This window comes from Ananas comosus, linkage group 11 (genome assembly GCF_001540865.1).
Source record: "Ananas comosus cultivar F153 linkage group 11, ASM154086v1, whole genome shotgun sequence".
In the NCBI taxonomy this organism is placed as follows: Eukaryota; Viridiplantae; Streptophyta; class Magnoliopsida; order Poales; family Bromeliaceae; genus Ananas; species Ananas comosus.
In genome coordinates this window covers 6573713-6591472 of record NC_033631.1, presented here as the reverse complement: position 1 = coordinate 6591472, position 17760 = coordinate 6573713, and the positions used below count along the sequence as shown (strand labels likewise).

At 35.0% G+C, this 17760-nt stretch overlaps 2 protein-coding genes across 2 annotated transcripts; one reads left to right on the top strand and one right to left on the bottom strand.

Moving 5' to 3' along the window:
* Positions 449–6597, top strand: LOC109717546 (nucleoside diphosphate kinase 3-like). The gene is made up of 7 exons (XM_020243395.1): positions 449–657; positions 3255–3392; positions 3658–3695; positions 3785–3835; positions 4295–4462; positions 4580–4692; positions 6191–6597. Exons 1-7 carry the CDS (start codon positions 576–578, stop codon positions 6312–6314), a joined length of 714 nt encoding a protein of 237 aa, XP_020098984.1. The 5' UTR covers positions 449–575; the 3' UTR covers positions 6315–6597.
* Positions 7885–14744, bottom strand: LOC109717544. Its single transcript, XM_020243388.1, has 4 exons — positions 14256–14744; positions 10226–10732; positions 9440–9601; positions 7885–8285 (listed from the first exon to the last, which is right to left on the bottom strand). The coding sequence occupies exons 1-4, from the start codon at positions 14430–14432 to the stop codon at positions 8181–8183; spliced, it is 951 nt and encodes a 316-aa protein (XP_020098977.1). The 5' UTR covers positions 14433–14744; the 3' UTR covers positions 7885–8180.

The following is a 17760-nucleotide window of genomic DNA, read 5'->3' as shown; positions in this document are numbered from 1 at the left end:
TTTATTTATTATGAATTAGGTTAGAATACTTTTAATAATAGTATTTGTGGCTTTTTATTACTAAGTTTATAATCTTTAGATGAAAAATTGTAAGATTAGAATAATAGCCGTCTCTATAACGCTCAAATAAACTCACATAGAATGAAAATAGAATTGTCATTAAATATATAAGAGAATATAAACACTAATAATAATAACTGCGCTTAAAGATTTAGTTGGCGGTTGATATAAAAATATGATCTAAGAGGTGAAATTGATCAAAGTGTTGATTTATAAATAGAAGTGTCTTAACCTGACTCGTTTATTTATTATTATTACATGTGGTCTAGGCGAACTGGGTTCACCAAACGATTTATTCCATACTGTTCTTAAAGGCAAGGACAAGAGCGTAAAAAAGGATTGATTCCATCCGCATGCCTTGCCTACAGCGCGGCGAATCCACAACCCTAGCGTCAGTCAGACACTCAGGCTCTTTTCCTCGTCATAACCAAACCCTAGAAGAGAGAAGCAGAGGGAGGGAGAGAGAAAACTAAAAAGAGGAAAAAAAAAAAAAGAAAAAAAAAGAGAAAGCGAAAATGAGCTCCCAGATCTACAGATCCGCTTTGAGGACGACGAGAGCGCTCATCTCCGCCTCTCGAAGCTCGCCTCTCTTGTGCGGTGAGTAATAATATCAAATAAAAGGGAGCTTTTATTATTTTTATCTTTTGGAAGCTTCGAAGAATTCAAAAGTTCTTTCAATTTCATTATAGCATTGAAGGATGCAATAGTAAAAGCGTTTTCAAATTTTTTGGATCTTCAATCGTAATCCCAAACTATGCCGAAATCGAAAGCCTTCATCTGTTTCATCCTTTTGAACTGTAGTTAGTATCATACAGAATGTTTTAGTTTGGATCATTTGATCTGATTCCAAGGTAAGAATGTATGGAACTTACCTGAACTATAGTCCGCTTTGAAACAATTATTTAATCTTTCATAACTTTGATTCTGCTGCCTAACCTTTTATTTGATTTGATTTGATTTGAATTATTCGATGACTTTTTGGGTATAAAATTTGAATACGTCATTTGAATTTTTGCAAAATTATTTAAGAATCTCATGTAATTTACATGGAGATAAGTTCAATTCAAACAAGTGGCGTGCCTGAATTTTGTAACAGAAGAGCCATCAAATAGTTGAAATCATATGAACTGAAACGTGTTGTGTTGTAAAATCAGAATTTTTTAAAGGTTAGGTAGTTGTCTCAAATTTAGTTCATGGTTCAAGTAAGCTCCTTACATTTTTAACTGAGTTGAATTATGTTGTGGGTTATAACTTGAATGTGAGATGTAGAGAAGAGGAATTAGCTACTATCAGGAAATGCTTTATGATATTTTAATTCCATTTTCTCACAATGTTTGATGCCATGGAAGGGATCTGCGTCATGCTAGTTTATACAAATGGCGCCTTTTTTAATTCTTTAGTTTTTTTTAAAAAAGGCAGCTTGATGATTTGGAAATTTCTTAAATGATTAGCTCTTGTTGAATTCTTCAAATATAGGCCTTTTTGAAATGGTCCCCTCAATTTTTATTTTTGGGGCCCCTTTAACTATTGAGTTTTTTACGTTTTATTAAATTTGGGATTTTATTAGCATGCTAGATTCTGATTGAATGCGAATCTTAACATGCACCAAGTCAGAACACATCTTGGAGAATGCTTGTGCAGATCTGACTATGAATACTGGAGGAAAAGCATTAAGGGACCTCTGCTTTTAAAAGCCCACTGTAGTGCTTTTCCAGTTCAATTGTCGTTGAAAATCCAAATTGAAATTATATGTACCTTTTCAGTTTGAGGATTTTTGGAACAAAAGAGAACCCATGCATTAGTGGGTAAACCAACTTAAATAAACTGATCTGATCAGTTTGGTTTGAGGTGTCAGTTGGTTGTTTTCTTAACTAAAGCAATCCGAACTGATCAGTCTGGTTTGGGTTCAATTTAGTAACTTTTAGTGGTTTTCCTGTTTCTTATAATTTGGCTTATCTCTTTAGGCATGCATTGGTCACATAAATACCTAGTAGTTTCTACCTGTCTTGTTAGCTTTGCCATGAATAATAGTTGCCCTTATCTTATGCTTGTCTAAAGGCTTCATTCCAAATTACTTTTCTTCCATATTTAGCACTATGGGCCCATTTGGTTCACAGTTTGTAATATTTCAAATTTCGATTATCCTGCATATTTTCTATTGTAAATATTCAAATCACTACCATTCATCTCAAGTATGATAGTTGTAAAAGGTGTTAGTGAAGGAGTGGAATCATTGTAGATTCCTAGATGATAAGAAAACTAGATTATCATGGATAGGAGGTATTTCGTTTACATGCTTTATGGGAATTGTTAGTAGTCCATTAATAAGAAAAATACTAGTTTTTAACAACTTCTCAATCCAAGTGGCTTGATAATTTAGTAACAAACTTGTCATTCGAAATATAAAATATACAACATTTCCGAAATAGGTGAAAATGTATGGAACTTACCTAAACTATGGACCATTTGGATTTGACTACCCAAACTTTAGAATTTTGATTTTATTACCTGACCTTTCAATTTATTTGATTTGGGTCAATCAACAGCACTTTGACTTTAAAATTTGAATGCGTCGTTTAACTTTACAGGTTTAGTTAGTATATTTTATACAATTCTCACAACTATAAGCTCATTAAATTAGTAATTAGTAATTAGTTTAAATTTTAGAGTCGTAAGACTTTGAACAAGAGGATGGATAGGCTCCACATCAGGTGGAGACCTTGGCCTGAATCGCTCCCCTTTCCATTCAATTACTGTGAGAATTGCATGAAATAAACTACCTAAATCTGTAAAGATAAATAATGCATTCAAATTTTAGAATCAAAGTGTTGTTGACTGACTCAAATCAAATAAATTGAAAGGTTGGATAGTAAAATCAAAATTCTAAAGTTTGGGTAGTAAAATTAAATGGTCCATAGTTCAGGTAAATTTTATACGGATTTACCTTCGAAATATTACAAATCTTGAACTGAACAGCCCCTGTAGGTAAATCTGCAGTATATAGCCACTAGTAGTCGACCTGTCGGAAACTCTGTTGTTTTTTATCTATGGAATATTTTTTTAATTTCATTTTGCTTGTTTTTCTTCTATTCTCGTTTTTTTTTTTTCCTTAATGAATCTTGCATTTCTATAAGAAAACAATGTTTGCAATGCTTTTGCACTCCAAAATGATGACATGAATCATTTTCTTGCAGAAGGACGTGGCGCTGCAGTAGCTGCATTAACTACTTTCAGAGGAAAAATATCCACTGTTTCTTCCTTTTATGAGAAGGCTGATAATAAGAATGCACAACGCGGTTGGATTTCATCTGCTCTTGCCGTTCCTGCTGCAGGTTGTTTCTTAACGATCATTCGCATTGCTTTCTTTTCTACAGTCTGCTTCCTGCGTTTTCTCCTGTAAAAATATGGTTTTATTTAATGACAGTTTTGTGCAGTCTCATGCACTGGGTTAGCCTTTTCATTTTGTTGTTTTGTCGATTGCAAATTTAAATGTGTCTAGGAACGGATGAATTCGAACTTTTTGTTGATTGAAAATCTCCCTTTAGCTTCTCATTTTATCCTGACACATTTCAACATTTCTTCTCTCCTTTTCTTCAGCTTACATGCTTTATGATCAGGAAGCACATGCTGCGGAGGTATTACAATTGCTTATTCTAATTACTTTCATTAAATAGTCTGAGTGGTCAATACTGTCTAATTTAGTTTTTCTCTCCCTGTCCTTCAGATGGAGCGCACTTTCATTGCAATTAAGCCTGATGGAGTTCAAAGAGGACTGGTAAGATATCTCCTGTGTTTATTGAAAGCAGGGACTGTTGCTAACTCTCAGTTCAAGTTCGTCAGTCTAAGTTCTTGATTTTCTTGACTTAGTTGGGTGTATCGATATTCCTAGTACTACTGCTATTAGCATATGCTTAGGGATTTTTTTTTTTTTTAAATGGTAAATGCAAATATGAAAATTATTCTTTTTATAATTAGGTAGTTTTGAAGATGTCCCAACTTTAGGCTTTTTTCAAAAACCTCTAGTTGTTCCAGAATCTAGACAATTAATACTCTAATCATTTCAATTTTCAGTATTTTCGAACACATTTACATGTTTATCCTTGGTATTTACTCCTACCTGCATGAGCTTGTTAGTATGATGAAATGCAAGCATGCAAAGTGGGTGTCTAGTCATATTACATTCATTAATAGATGTTGACCAATATAAAGAACCAAATCATGAAATCTTTGTCAGATTGCTGAGATTATATCACGTTTTGAGCGCAAAGGATACAAGCTCATGGCCATTAAGTTGGTAGTTCCGACGAAGGAATTTGCTCAGAAGCACTACCATGATCTCAAAGAAAGGCCATTCTTCGATGGGCTTTGTGATTTTCTGAGCTCTGGCCCTGTGCTTGCAATGGTAAGCAGAGTGATATATTCTTTCTTTTCTTTTGTCGCTTTCACGAATTGGAGCAGCAAAAAGAAAGAAAAAAAATCACTATTTGTTTCCTTCATGATTTTCTTTGCCCCCTGATAGGTTTGGGAAGGGGAGGGTGTTATCAAATATGGTCGGAAACTAATCGGTGCCACAGATCCGCAAAAGTCTGAACCTGGAACAATCAGAGGTGATCTCGCAGTTGTTGTTGGAAGGTATATATTTCTGAATTCCTTTTCTATGATCTTTAACAAGTTAACCCTTAAAATGGCAATAGAAATGATAAGTATTTGAAGAGGATGGAATGAGGAAGGAAGAACAAAAGGATCACATTTATTGCGAAATTTTATTAAATAGGACCATAAAAATGGTAAAATTTATTCTTTTTGTTAATTGCGCATTCTGTTGCTTTACCTTGATTTATTGAGAAAATTATCTACTCTTTCCGTATTTTTGAATTTGCTTGCAAATAGCCTGTTCATTAATATGAGTTGTTGCTTTTTTTAAGACACCATTTGACTAAATTAATCACCTGGAATTTTTTACTAAACGTGGACCAATCCACTCCAATCCACTCAGGGTTTTTGTTCAGAAAGAACTGCTTAGGACGGAATTGCTTTTTACGATGTGCAGAAAGTATTATGGATTAAGCGGAGTCCTGAAAAAGGCATAACACGGTTGAAATAGAAATAGATGAGTGGAAGTTCAAAATTACAAGAATAAATCTATTTAATTAGATAAAAAATGTTGAACTTTCTACTGGAATTCTAATCATAATCGAACGAGTAAATAGTGGATACATAATGGAAATATACCACATTGAAAGAACAAGCTTTGGCGTAGTTGATGTTATTCTCATGGTAAAACTAATAAGCATATGCAGAGGACATATTTGACTCGAAGAAACTTAAAAAGGCTGTTTTCTAGGATGCGGGGATAAATTGCTTTACAAGATAGTCCGTTCACTTGTGAGGATAGATGCTATAGTTCATTTAATAACTATGCTTGCTTGCGATATAAAAGGCATTTAAGCAGGGAGAGAAATTCTTTTGATTTTTCTGATTTTACTTTTTCTGGAAGTTCTATGGTGACTAATTCATGTGTGATATGTTATGGTGATTGGACTAAACTGTTCGATCTGATTTGTCCTTTGAATATTTCAGTAAGCAGAAGTTACCATAGTTCTTTTAGATTAAGATGGGTTTCCATATATTTTTTATCCTTTTTCTTTCTTGTGAAGATATTGTCATGAGAGTCGAATTAGCCTCTTTCAATGTAGGGAGAGATGGTGATTCTAGTACTAGTATATATTTGAAGATTGTTGCACTTGTTCTTGAATTTGGATTGCTCATCAGGTTTGAATTGAAAACCATTCCTTCTTTCACATCTAGAAATGAAAGTTTGTCCTGGTCACAACATGCGTATTTTTCGGTAGTCCAATGGTGGCTCTTATTTTGGCGCACTAAATTGAAGATGTTTCTTCCCAAACAATGGATCAAGGCTTGCTTCCCGATATCATTTACTCGGTCTATCAGAATAAAAAGCTCATGATGGTTTGATTGTTCCATTATCATACGATCAATGTATCACCCTTTTTTTGATTGTCCAACTTTTGCAATTCCTTTTGTGCTTATGAGTCTCGAAACCTTATTTTCCAAGCTTTAAACCTTGTTTTGCAATTTCTTATAGTCGTTTGCTTTATTTTTATTGCAGAAACATCATTCATGGGAGTGATGGTCCTGAAACCGCGAAGGACGAAATCGCTCTTTGGTTCGAGCCGAGCGAGCTAGTTTCTTACACTAGCAATGCTGAGAAGTGGATCTACGGAGTCAACTAATCCTTTTTTCTTTTTCAGGGTTTTATTTTATTTTTTTCCCTAATCTCTCATATCCGTTATTTACCGCCTATTAATGAGCAGAGAACACAACATGCAGAGGATGCCCAAAACTAAATATTTCTACTTTGGTGGGGAAAAACCCATCTGCTGCGAAATAATTTTAATAAATTGTATTATTGGAGCTAGAGTTGATCACCCGCAACGACGGTGGTTCTCTTGCTCACTACTGTTTCTGTTGTTATAATAATGAGGAGATTAGTTATCAAACGATTACTTCGGCTTCTGTTTCGCTGCAACTTTTTAATTTCGGTGAAGTTTAAGATGATGGTAAATCAAAGCAATTGATCTGTCAGAACTGCTGATAGGTTATTGTCAGTCCAGGTCCAAGAATAAAGAAGGGCTCAATCAGCTCTCTTTTAATATCCCTGGTAGCCTAATATGTTCAGCATGAAATATCAGTAATGATTTTTCGCATGTATTGATTGTGGTTTGTTTGCGAGCGTCAAATATTTGGGTTTAGGGTTAATCATATATATATATATATATAGTTATATATATATATATATATATATATATATATATATATAGTTGACCTAGAATACTATCGGTAGTAAACGGGCTCTGTTGCCACCCATTTGTTTTCGATGATGGAGCTTCCAAATCGATGATCGGAACCGTTGAGTATGATCTATACCACTTGAAGTATCTAGAAATCAAATTTCATGCTTTTTCGATATTGTTCTCTTATCCATCAAGTAAGCGTAAAAATGAACGGCTGAAAATGAATATCCTCTAAAAAGTGATGATAGGAATTTTATAATCAAGGTCGAGAGTATAGATCTTATTCTAAATAGTTTAAAAAATTTTCTAATCAAAATTCAGTTGATTTGGATAGTTTTACACCGTTAAACGAGAAAATGCCTTACATCTACCATTAAAATTATAAATTTTGAAACTCTTTGATCATTAGGTCAATGATGTCGAAATGATTTGAAATTTGGTTTCTATATATTTCAAGTGGTATAGATCATATTCAACGGCGCCAATCATCAATTTAAAGGCTCCATTATCGAAAACAAATGGGTGACAACGGAGCTAGTTTGCTACTAATAGCATTCCAGCTCAACAATATATATATATATATATATATATATATATATATATATATATATTATGGTACTTGGAGATGATCGGATATCGAACTACGCATCTTTATAGGATCAACCTGGTACAATCTCAAATCTCAGATAGATACATGTTATTAGTTACTAACTAGGAGGAACCAAAACAAGGACCGGAGAATTTTCAACCCTAAATCAATTTTCCTTCGAACACGCAGAATGAGACTTTTTAATGTATTGGTAGTAAACTCATGTAGCATTTTCGACTGCATGTATGAGCTAAATAAAACCCTCCACATAGTACATGCTAATACATTGGCATCTTACAAGAGTAGCATTTTGGGAGACTTTGTGAAAGGCACTCAATAACGCAAATCTACGAGGAGTCTCTAACTTGTAAACTGTAAGCATGGTGCAGAGTACTAATCATATCTTCACTACTGATTATGTAGGCACAAAAAGGAGCAAGGCACTGAAACATCAAAAACTTAAAATATTCAACATCTGAGCCTACTAATAAGGAGCCAGCTTCGTCTTATTCAAACCATCTATTTACATGAGCACAGCTCCACATTCAGCTAGCAGCGCGATTATTACAGACAGAAGAGAAAGAGATCCTGGAGAGCTACAAGGGTCTCGAAGAACCACAAAGAGCTGCGGACCACTCACTCTTTCTAATTTAAAGCATTATTATGAAAGAGAGAGCTCCGGTGGCTTCTTTAAAGCTCAAGTCCTACTGGAGTATTTACATCGACTTCTTCTGCTTAGTACTCTCACATTCTTGATCAGTCTTTGCGAACCTTCCGCGCACCCTCGGCTGGCTATCTGCAAGAGCCTTCCTGCAGGCGTACTGCAAAATCCAGAACCTTTGTCATTATTGTTGTAGCACATAAGATGTCGAAATGTATAGTTGGATGGAGTCCAGCTAGGGTGCTTCGAGAAGCACCACTTACATGGTGCTTTTAATTTTTTAACCCTTGGATTAACCTTCTTGTCCTTGGATCATTACTATTCCAACTACCACCGCTGCACTAGTTATGATCCAACACCTTTGAAAGGTCAAAGCCTTGATCCAAGGGCCAAAATATCGGAAGCAGCAACTCGTTTATACTTTCAGAAGCACTCCGGCTGAATTCTAGTTAGATGACATCTAGCTATATAATTCTTTTTTCTTTTTTTTTTGTGGGTTCAGTTTTAGGCACAACCTAAATGTCATCATTTTACAACGGGATTGTAATAATTGAATTGAATGAGACAAATGCTTTGTTATTAACAAAATTGGAATGACTAAATGTGACAGCTTTAATTTGTAAAATGCATACCAAATGTAAAAGCTCAGATTAAACCTAGTTTTGTAGGATAATCCCAGAACTACTGTGTCATCCAACTCATGGGACTGATATCCTTCACTTTCGTACACTTACGCATATATGACCATCTAAACCCAGTTACTCTATAATGTTATTAGAAAAAAAGAAAAAAAGAAAACAACAAAATTGACCTTGCTCAATAGCAGAATAATGTAGGCATAGAAAAAGCTATCCATGTATAATACATATCAGGACCAAAGTGGCCTTTAACGAATAACAAAACCATGAAACTCGGTAAAGATGTCTAATTATTTGGTTGGCAAATTACTGCTTTCTGAAAGAGGAATGCTAAGCATCGTGCCAATCATGTGATGCTGCAACTGTATGATATCCACTTATGTCACATGCTGTTGTTGTCGCCGATTTGTGAAGGGGTCAACTAATTTAATTCCTAGTGAACACTAAGTATAAGATCCTGCTATCCAGTGCAGCCTTAGAATATAATGGAACATAAAAACTTGTTAGGGTTTTTCTAGTTGTTACAATCTTCTTTATGATCTATCTGAAATGTATATGCCAAATTTAAACGAGTGCACTAAACATGCATAGATATTATTAAAGAAACCAGCCAAATGCTGCAGCTTGACTTGAAATTTCAGAGAAAGTAGAGCCAGAAACATTTCTCTCTCCATACCTTGATCTTTCTACCAAAGTTTCTTTTTGTCTTCTTTGTCCTATATCTGGAAAGTTTTTGCCTTCTTTCTTCAATCTTCATATCAGTGATTGTTAAAGGCCGCTCAGAGGATGAGCTAACATTGGTTGCACTGCCACTGCTTCTGCTATTATTGCCAAGATTCTGTCAAAGAATAAAATAGTCAAAAACAAAAAAAATTAACTCCAACATCACTCCAAGTTACAATACCCAATTGTGAACAGAAAATACAAAAGTTGAACAAGCATGCAATGATATAATTGTAGATTTCCCATGATGCAACGCGTGAAAATCACAGTTGAATAAAAGGATGAATCTTTGATTATAGGTACCTCTTTCGGCAACTTAACATTGCAGTTAAAAGATCCTTTTCTTTGTAAAAGCTAGTACACAGACAACAATTACTGCAACAATATAACATGGAGTGCCACACTTTTGATTAAAAGTATGCTTATGCATTCTCCTAAATCACTGATTTAACTGTTTTATTAGTGAAATTGGATTGAAAAGATATTCTAGGTTATTTTCTTTCAAAAAAAAAAAAAAGGGGAGACATTCTAGTTTATAGATATTTTTACTTTTCAAAACATGCCAACAGTCAATAGAATTTTGATTTTGAGATATCTAATACATGTTTAAGCCATTATAAGAGGACTTAAAACTTGTACACTCTTTTCACCTCCTACAAGTAACAAAAGACGTAGAGGAAAAGGATAAAGAGAGGCCAAAAAAGCCACCACTTTAAGAACTAGATTGTATATATCTCACCTGAATATCGCCTTCACTGTAAGCTCGCCTCATCCCAAATGCAGCTTCAAAATCCACTCCTTGGAAATCAAGAAAGTTTGGTCTCATGGGGCACCCGTGGATCCAATCCATTGAGTTCAGACACCCTGAGCTAACACTCTTCTGGATCAGCCCTTCCGCAATGAACCTCTGTTTCTCTGCGCTTGGAGCTTCTTCTATTTGAATTGCAGGCATCTTAATATCTAATAGCTCACAAAGCGATTCTTCAATTGCGGACTTTTCTAAGAGATCCTTCTTGCACTCGTAGAATACATCGCTCAGCAGCTGATCATTTTGGATCGACTCCATTTCTGCGACCTTCACTGTTTCAGAGATGACATCATTCCCGCCAGACATCAAAGATATGGCAGCCGCCATGGGGTCAAGGCCGAGTAGTGGTTCTCCTATGATGGGTTCTGGAGCTTTGAATAGATCTCCTTCTCCTCCAAGGTCATATTCCGACACAATTGGAGTTTGCACCATGTTTCCCTATACAAAAATTACTATGAATTAAGATTTATCATCTTATTCTCTAGCTTAGTCTAACCTACTTAATAGGAGATTAGTTATAGAATTCACAAATATTTCAACTGTTTTAAGTTAAAATAAGTTAGAAGTTTTTACACTAGGCATTCTATCAGTTGCCTCACTACAAGCAAATATCTTTTTTCTGTTGGAGATTTGTGGATGTTACAAACAAAATTTCAAGCTGATAATAGCACCTATCTTCCTAGAACTCGTCACTTTCAGTTACATCTTATAATTTATTAATTATTCGACACTTAAAAATTGAAGTTCTTAGATGGTTGAAATAAATAATTATTCGACATAGATTAACCAAGTATTAGAAAACCAGAGTGTAGAATAATTATGCAATATTAACACAAAAATAGTATTGAGGTTTCCGTATTTGCATAATACAAGCGCACTCGCAAGTTTCCATTTACATGCACGAACATGGAAGAACAAGCACATGTGCAGGATTCTTAGACTGTAGAAAGTGTTCCAGAAAATGCATATGTTGAAGATCCGTAATCAATACATCAAAGTGCATAAAAAGTTCAGTCCAGTTTTTCCAAATATATCTTGAAACTATAGACCATAATAATGGTTTTAATTCAAAACTACAATACACCAACAAGTCATCTTGAAAATCTAGACCATAATAAATGTTTCCTATCATTTGGTTCTCACTTTCTTGAAACTATAGACCATAATAATGGTTTTAATTCAAAACTACAATACACCAACAAGACATCTTGAAACTCTAGACCATAATAAATGTTTCCTATCATTTGGTTCTCACTTTCTTGAAACTATAGACCATAATAATGGTTTTAATTCAAAACTACAATACACCAACAAGTCATCTTGAAAATCTAGACCATAATAAATGTTTCCTATCATTTGGTTCTCACTTTCTTACTTTGGTTTTTATTTGTTTATCTACTTAAAAACCTCTAATAAGAGCTGTATCTTTGTTTTTTTAATGAATTATATATGTACCAATATACTTACTATTTTTGTACCGATAGCAAATTTCATTGATGTCCGGTACTCGACATTTCTGTTTATGACTTGGCTTAATTGAATATTTTTTTCTAAAAAAGTTTTTCCACTATAGTTTAGTATGTATCTTAAAAGTTATGCCTAAAGAAAAAGAAAATTATCCTGCTTATTTAATTTTTTCTTTGAAATTACTCATCATATATAAACAAATCAACCTTTGATCTTTTCTTCTTCTTTATATTTTGTTTATTTGAGTAAGAACTGAAAAAATATATTATGTTTATCTTTTTTACAGTTTTATTGTTACATGAGATATAATTTTCTTTTTTTTTTTTTTGAAAAAAAGAATCACATCCCATACAATAACAAAACTCTAGAAAAGTTAGACATAACACATTTTTTAGTTTTATACGAATAAACTAAATATATACAAAGAGAAATGATCTGAGCATGGTTCGCTTATATATCATAGAATCTTTATAGAAAGAAATAAACAAATAGAATATACTTTTCTTTTTTTTAGGCATAGCTCTTGAGAAATATAATAAACTATATATAGTAGATTTTTTTTATCAGAAAAAAATAAAGAAACTCAATTAGACAAGCCATAAAGAGAGATGTTGAGTATTAGGGATCAAAATATTTTGTTTATCGATACAATAAGTAAAGTATATTGGTACATATATAATTCACCCAAAAACAAAGATGCAGCTCTTAGGAGAATTCAAGTACATAACCAAATAGAAACCCAAAATAAGAAAATGAAAACCAAATGATAGAAAGCATGTAATTATGTTATTTGAGGTTCTTCATCCTACTTCAGTCTCCGATAGAATCTTGTAATTTATCTTGCTTAACTAACATAGCAGATCAAGAAAAATCAAAATTTTACAAAAATAACTCTCAAACTTATTTCCATGTATACACCCTAAAATGGGAGTGAGATGTCCAAAATATCCCTACCAAACTTTAAAAGCTGCTGCAGCCCATTAGCTGCATTATATGCAATTTTGCATCCAACAATGCTACTTACACATCCCTAGACCCCAATCATCCAAAGGCTATTATATATTCTCCTTCTAGACTTATCAACCTTTTTTATTACTACTAAAAACCGAAAGGGTTTTGTAAGCCCTTGGACGGAAGAGATATAAGATTTACACCCATATATAAGGGTGTACTGATAGCATTTTTCTTTCGCATCATCGCCACTATTGGAGGGCAAATATGTAAATAAGCGCTTCCAAGTAAAAACAAAAGTATTCTAAAGTTGAATACAGAACACTACAACCAAATAAATATCCATGGGCTTTTCTTCTAATTACAGCTAGAAACCACCTTTCTCAAATAAGCAGTGCTTTTTTGTACACCCAAAAAGTAGGCGTAAATTTTACATCTCTTCTAAACTTGTCGCTAATCTTATTAAATACTAAAAACCCAACAAGAATTGTCTCAACCCGGAGGTGTGCACTTTAACTATTTCTCGCAAAGCAAATACAACATATTTCGAATCAAAATTTCCTTTTTCGCACATGATTTAGAAGGAGCTCAAAAAATCAACAAAAAAGAAAAAAAGTGAAAAAGGGGTAGCTATGTATTGATGATAGTCCCCGTGATCCCAATATTGCAGTTTCACCAACTAAATACCTTGCGTCATAAATACTTCAATTCTCAAATATAAAAAGAAAATATAACCATAAAATTATTTTAACATTTTATCCCTTAAGAGTTGTAAAGTGTCTAATTATTTTGTTTTGCTCAAACAGATTATTAGCAAGAATAAAGGTAAAAGCACTCTTGGCCTTTGATCTTTCCTAAAAAAATAATAATAATAAAATAAAATAAAATAAAATAAAAGTAAAAATAAAAAAAGTATGGGGAGCCTCCAACTTGAGGCCACTATATATATATATTTCTTTATCTCACCTACTCAACTTTTTGATTATTTTTAAATTGTGTAATTTTAAAAGTTTTATCAAATTAATTAATAATATATTAAATTTAACATTTTAAACTCTTTTATAAACAAATAAAATTAGATTAATTAACTGCCAACAACTAATTTAGCTGTAAAATTTAATTAGATTTTTTTACAAATTAAAGTTGAGAGGTCTACTTCAAATGAACTATATAGCTAAGACTTAAGATTGTCCGTATATATACTTTTTGTCACTAATATTAGAACACTAATCCTAGTTCCGAAGTCAATATGCAGTTCGTACAAAAATAATAATAATAATAATAATAATAATAGTAATAAATAATAATTAGAAATTAAAAAATGCTCCATATTCACAACTTCTCTGGCGATCAGGAGAGCTTCCCCCGTTAATAAAATCCAACCCCAGAAAACATAAACTAGAAATAAAAGATGAAAAATAACCAAAAAAAAAAATGAAAAGAAATCTATTTATGCGCCTTTTCACCTGGGAAAAAGAAAATACCCAAAAAAAAAAATTAAAAAAAAAAGGAAAAAAAAAGAAATGAGAAGAGAAGAGATTACCATGTGGGCCCCACCTTCCGGGAGGGCGGAGGCGAAAGCCGGCAGCAGCTCCCCATCGGCGATCGCGAGTTGCGAGTAGTGCTGGCAGCTCGCGGCCGCCGCCGCCGCCATCGCCGCCGCCGCATCCTGCGAGAATCCCGGAAAGAAGGGGAACTCCAGCCCCGCCTCCGCATACATCTCGATCTCGATCTCTCCAGGCGATCTGATCTCTCTGATTCTTTCTTTTTATTTCTTTTCTTCTTTTTAAAATAAAATAAAATAAAATAAGATAAAATAAAATAAGATGAGAGAATATCTATCTCTACGGTGTTTTTCCTCCCTAATAAATAGAGAGACTCCCTAATAAATAGAGAGAGATAGACAGAGAGGAGGAGAAAAATATTGAACGGAGAGCGCATCAGATAGAAAAGAAAAGGGAAAAAGTGGGGCGAGAGCGGTATATATAGGGGGGCAGGGGGGAGAGAATTGGGTCATTGGGTGGGAGGGGAGGGTAACACAATTAAAACGAAAGAGGACAAAAGTCCTGCAGCCCCAAGCGTTGTTTTCTCGCTACTGCCCACGCCACCCCCCCCCTCCTCCGCTTTCACTCTTACCTCCCTCCCTCCCTTCCCCACCGCGTCGGCTGACTGCTGATGCTCTCTCTCTCGCCCTTTTTCTCTTCTTCTGCCAGCAGCAGCAGCGAGTGGGGTGGTGGGGAAACGAGGGAAGAAATCACATGCCCCGACCCCAACAGCAGACAGCAATTACTCGGTCAAATTCTTTTTAATTAATTTCTACTGAGGATGTTTTTGGAGCTTCCGTATTCGGAAACGAGCGTCGCGTGAGCGGTGGGCCCGCGCGGCAGCACTTTTCCAAGTAAGGAAATTTAGCTGGGGCGCGGTAGGCGCCTCGGGTCAGCTTAGGCCTCGTTAGGAATATGATTGATTGTCCAAAATGCTAAAAAAGAGTTGTTAGGAATATAATCCTCACAAATATTTAATTTTTTTTAGAGGTGTAAAAGTGAAAATAAAAAAAAAATTATTTGTTTATATATCTCTGTAAAATTTTTAATTTTTTTATTTATTCTGTTTAGAAAATTAATATTATTATTTTTTAGAAATATTTGGAAAAAAAATAAATAAAAAATTTTAGAAATATTAAGAGATATATAGATAACTATTTTTTAAAAATTTGGAAAGCACCTTGAGGCAATTGTTAGCTATTATTGTTTTGCCCTCTAAATAAAATTTTTAAAGAAGACTGTAGCACTAAGATGATAGAATGCTTGTGTTGGTACCAATAAATTGACGTCACGTGGTAAAACGGTGCACAATACGGTCAGAAACTCCAAAGCTAGACATTTGGTGCACCGAGAGCAAAGAACAAATGGTAACCAACCACAGGCGGTTTGAGCGGTTGAGAACGGCTTATAGTGTCCCATGAAATTAGGGAAGTACTCGATCATGTAAATAACTGAATAACAATGCGTGGAGTATAAATAGGCGGATAACACCTGGAAGAGGGGTCTTTTCCTTTGCAGATAGGAACCACTTTTCAATTCTACGTATTTTCTTCGCTTTTCTTAGTGGTAGTCTACTTAATATCTTTTCTTTTTGCATTTACCGCTTTTATTAGGAGTAGTTTTAAGGTAGATTTTACGTACCGGCATCCTTTTGTACTTGTTCTAAAATTTAAGCTAATATATATAAAAGAACATTCGACTCATCAGCCGACCCAAAGACATTGTGCAATTTCTAATTCGGTTCATTTAGCCAAACCAATTCTACAGTAGGAGGTTTCGAACTCGGCTGATTCGATCCCTCATTAACCGAATCGCTTGATTTGTCGAAGAGCGCAAACTTCGAGGGTCATCACGTGTAGCCGTATCAAATCCCTGCACGCTTCTCTAGGAAAATCTTTGACTAGGTCAAGGGGTACAGAATTTGGCTCGCAGCAATTTTTGGCACGCCCGGTGGGACTCCTGTCTAGGTAAATTTGTATTTTCTTTATTACAAACTAATGGCTGATGATAATGCCATGAATCTAGAGTCGTTCCATGCAATTTTGGGAACGACCAAGCCAGTAATACCAAGAATGCGGTCGAGCGTCATGCAGTCTTGCCAGTTAAAGGTGAGACTAGCGGTCAATCAGACCAGCAAGAGCCAAGTCTGACTCAAGCGCTCGGATTGATGGCACGGGTCTTACAGGTCTTAGACCAAAATAGTTACAGAAGTACCGATTGGTTAGATATAGTTTTAGCCGCAATCATGGGTTCTAACGAAAACATTGCCCGAATTGGGCAGTTATTAACATGAAATGAACAACCTATTGTAGGTTTACAAGGGCTTGTGGGTACACCGGTGTTATAAAATCCTGTGACACCGACAAACACTCAGCCACAGGGGGCACCTTTCCAAGCTGTCTATAGACCGACTATTTTAAATGTCGGTCAACAGCCCTGAAGTGGCATAGGGATTACCTCCTCCACTACCATTGCCGGCTTACCAACCAGAAAATATAGGAATTAGAGCTCAGGGGCAAGCCCCTAATGCTGTGCAAGGCGCGAACCATGCATTACAGAATTATGGACTCCCTCAAGGTTTGAATCCAGCTCAGGCACAGGTTCTGGCTCCCGTATTAGGGAACAATAATGAGCTTTATCCTTAGATTGAAGAAGCCATCCGAAATACTTTCGGAGTAGGGACTAGGCCGACAATGCAGCCCATGTTCCGATCACCTTATCCCGTGAACATAGATGCAGAACATCCGTACCCGGCAAACTAAAAAATGCCAAAATTTAATAAGTTATCAGGCGATGAAACCGAAAATACGGTTGAACACATCGCACGATTTACGGCCCAATGTAGAGAGGCCACTGCAGATCCTTTTTTGAAACTTAGGTTATTTAACACTTTTTTAATGAAGACCGCATTTACTTGGTATACGAGTTTACCAGCCAATTCTGTCCGAGATTGGGACGAATTGGAAAGAAAATTCTATGAACAGTTCTACAGGTCAGAACCAGAACTTTTATTTGCTGACTTAGCTCAGTTTTGTCAAAAATCAAGAGAATCGGTTAAAGAATATTTAAACCGATTTAAGACATCGAGAAGGCATTGCTTTGTTAGAATGCCATAGTCAGAATTTGCAAAAATGACATTTAATGGCTTGTATTTCAAAATAAAAGATCATTTTGAATATAAGTATTTACCAAACTAGTTCGATTTGGGTGTCCGGGTTGCTCAATATGAGCAATCAGGAAAGACAACAATGAACATCGGCCTAGTTAGAGCTGAAATAAAGATTGGAATAAGGGAAAGGAGAAAAATGTCTCCTTTATTGAAGAATCGTTGGTTCAAGATGAGTCGAATGCTTCTGATGAAATAGAAGATTCTGCTGATGAAGCCGAAATATATGCTGGAGAGATGGTAAAGAGCCATCAGCCATATAAATGTACTTTGCTCAGACCAGCCAAAGCTAGCGAAGCAAAAGCACGAGTGGCGGCATATACTTACTCTTTCGATGT

Coding starts and splice junctions, on each gene's coding strand:
- LOC109717544 (XM_020243388.1), bottom strand. CDS start 14,432: ATGTATGCGGAGGCGGGGCTGGAGTTCCCCTTCTTTCCGGGATTCTCG. Junction 10,733..14,255: donor CGGAAGGTGGGGCCCACATG/GTAATCTCTTCT, acceptor ATTTTTGTATAG/GGAAACATGGTGCAAACTCC. Junction 8,286..9,439: donor ACTTTGGTAGAAAGATCAAG/GTATGGAGAGAG, acceptor TGGATTTTGCAG/TACGCCTGCAGGAAGGCTCT.
- LOC109717546 (XM_020243395.1), top strand. CDS start 576: ATGAGCTCCCAGATCTACAGATCCGCTTTGAGGACGACGAGAGCGCTC. Junction 3,836..4,294: donor ATGGAGTTCAAAGAGGACTG/GTAAGATATCTC, acceptor AATCTTTGTCAG/ATTGCTGAGATTATATCACG. Junction 4,463..4,579: donor CTGGCCCTGTGCTTGCAATG/GTAAGCAGAGTG, acceptor GCCCCCTGATAG/GTTTGGGAAGGGGAGGGTGT.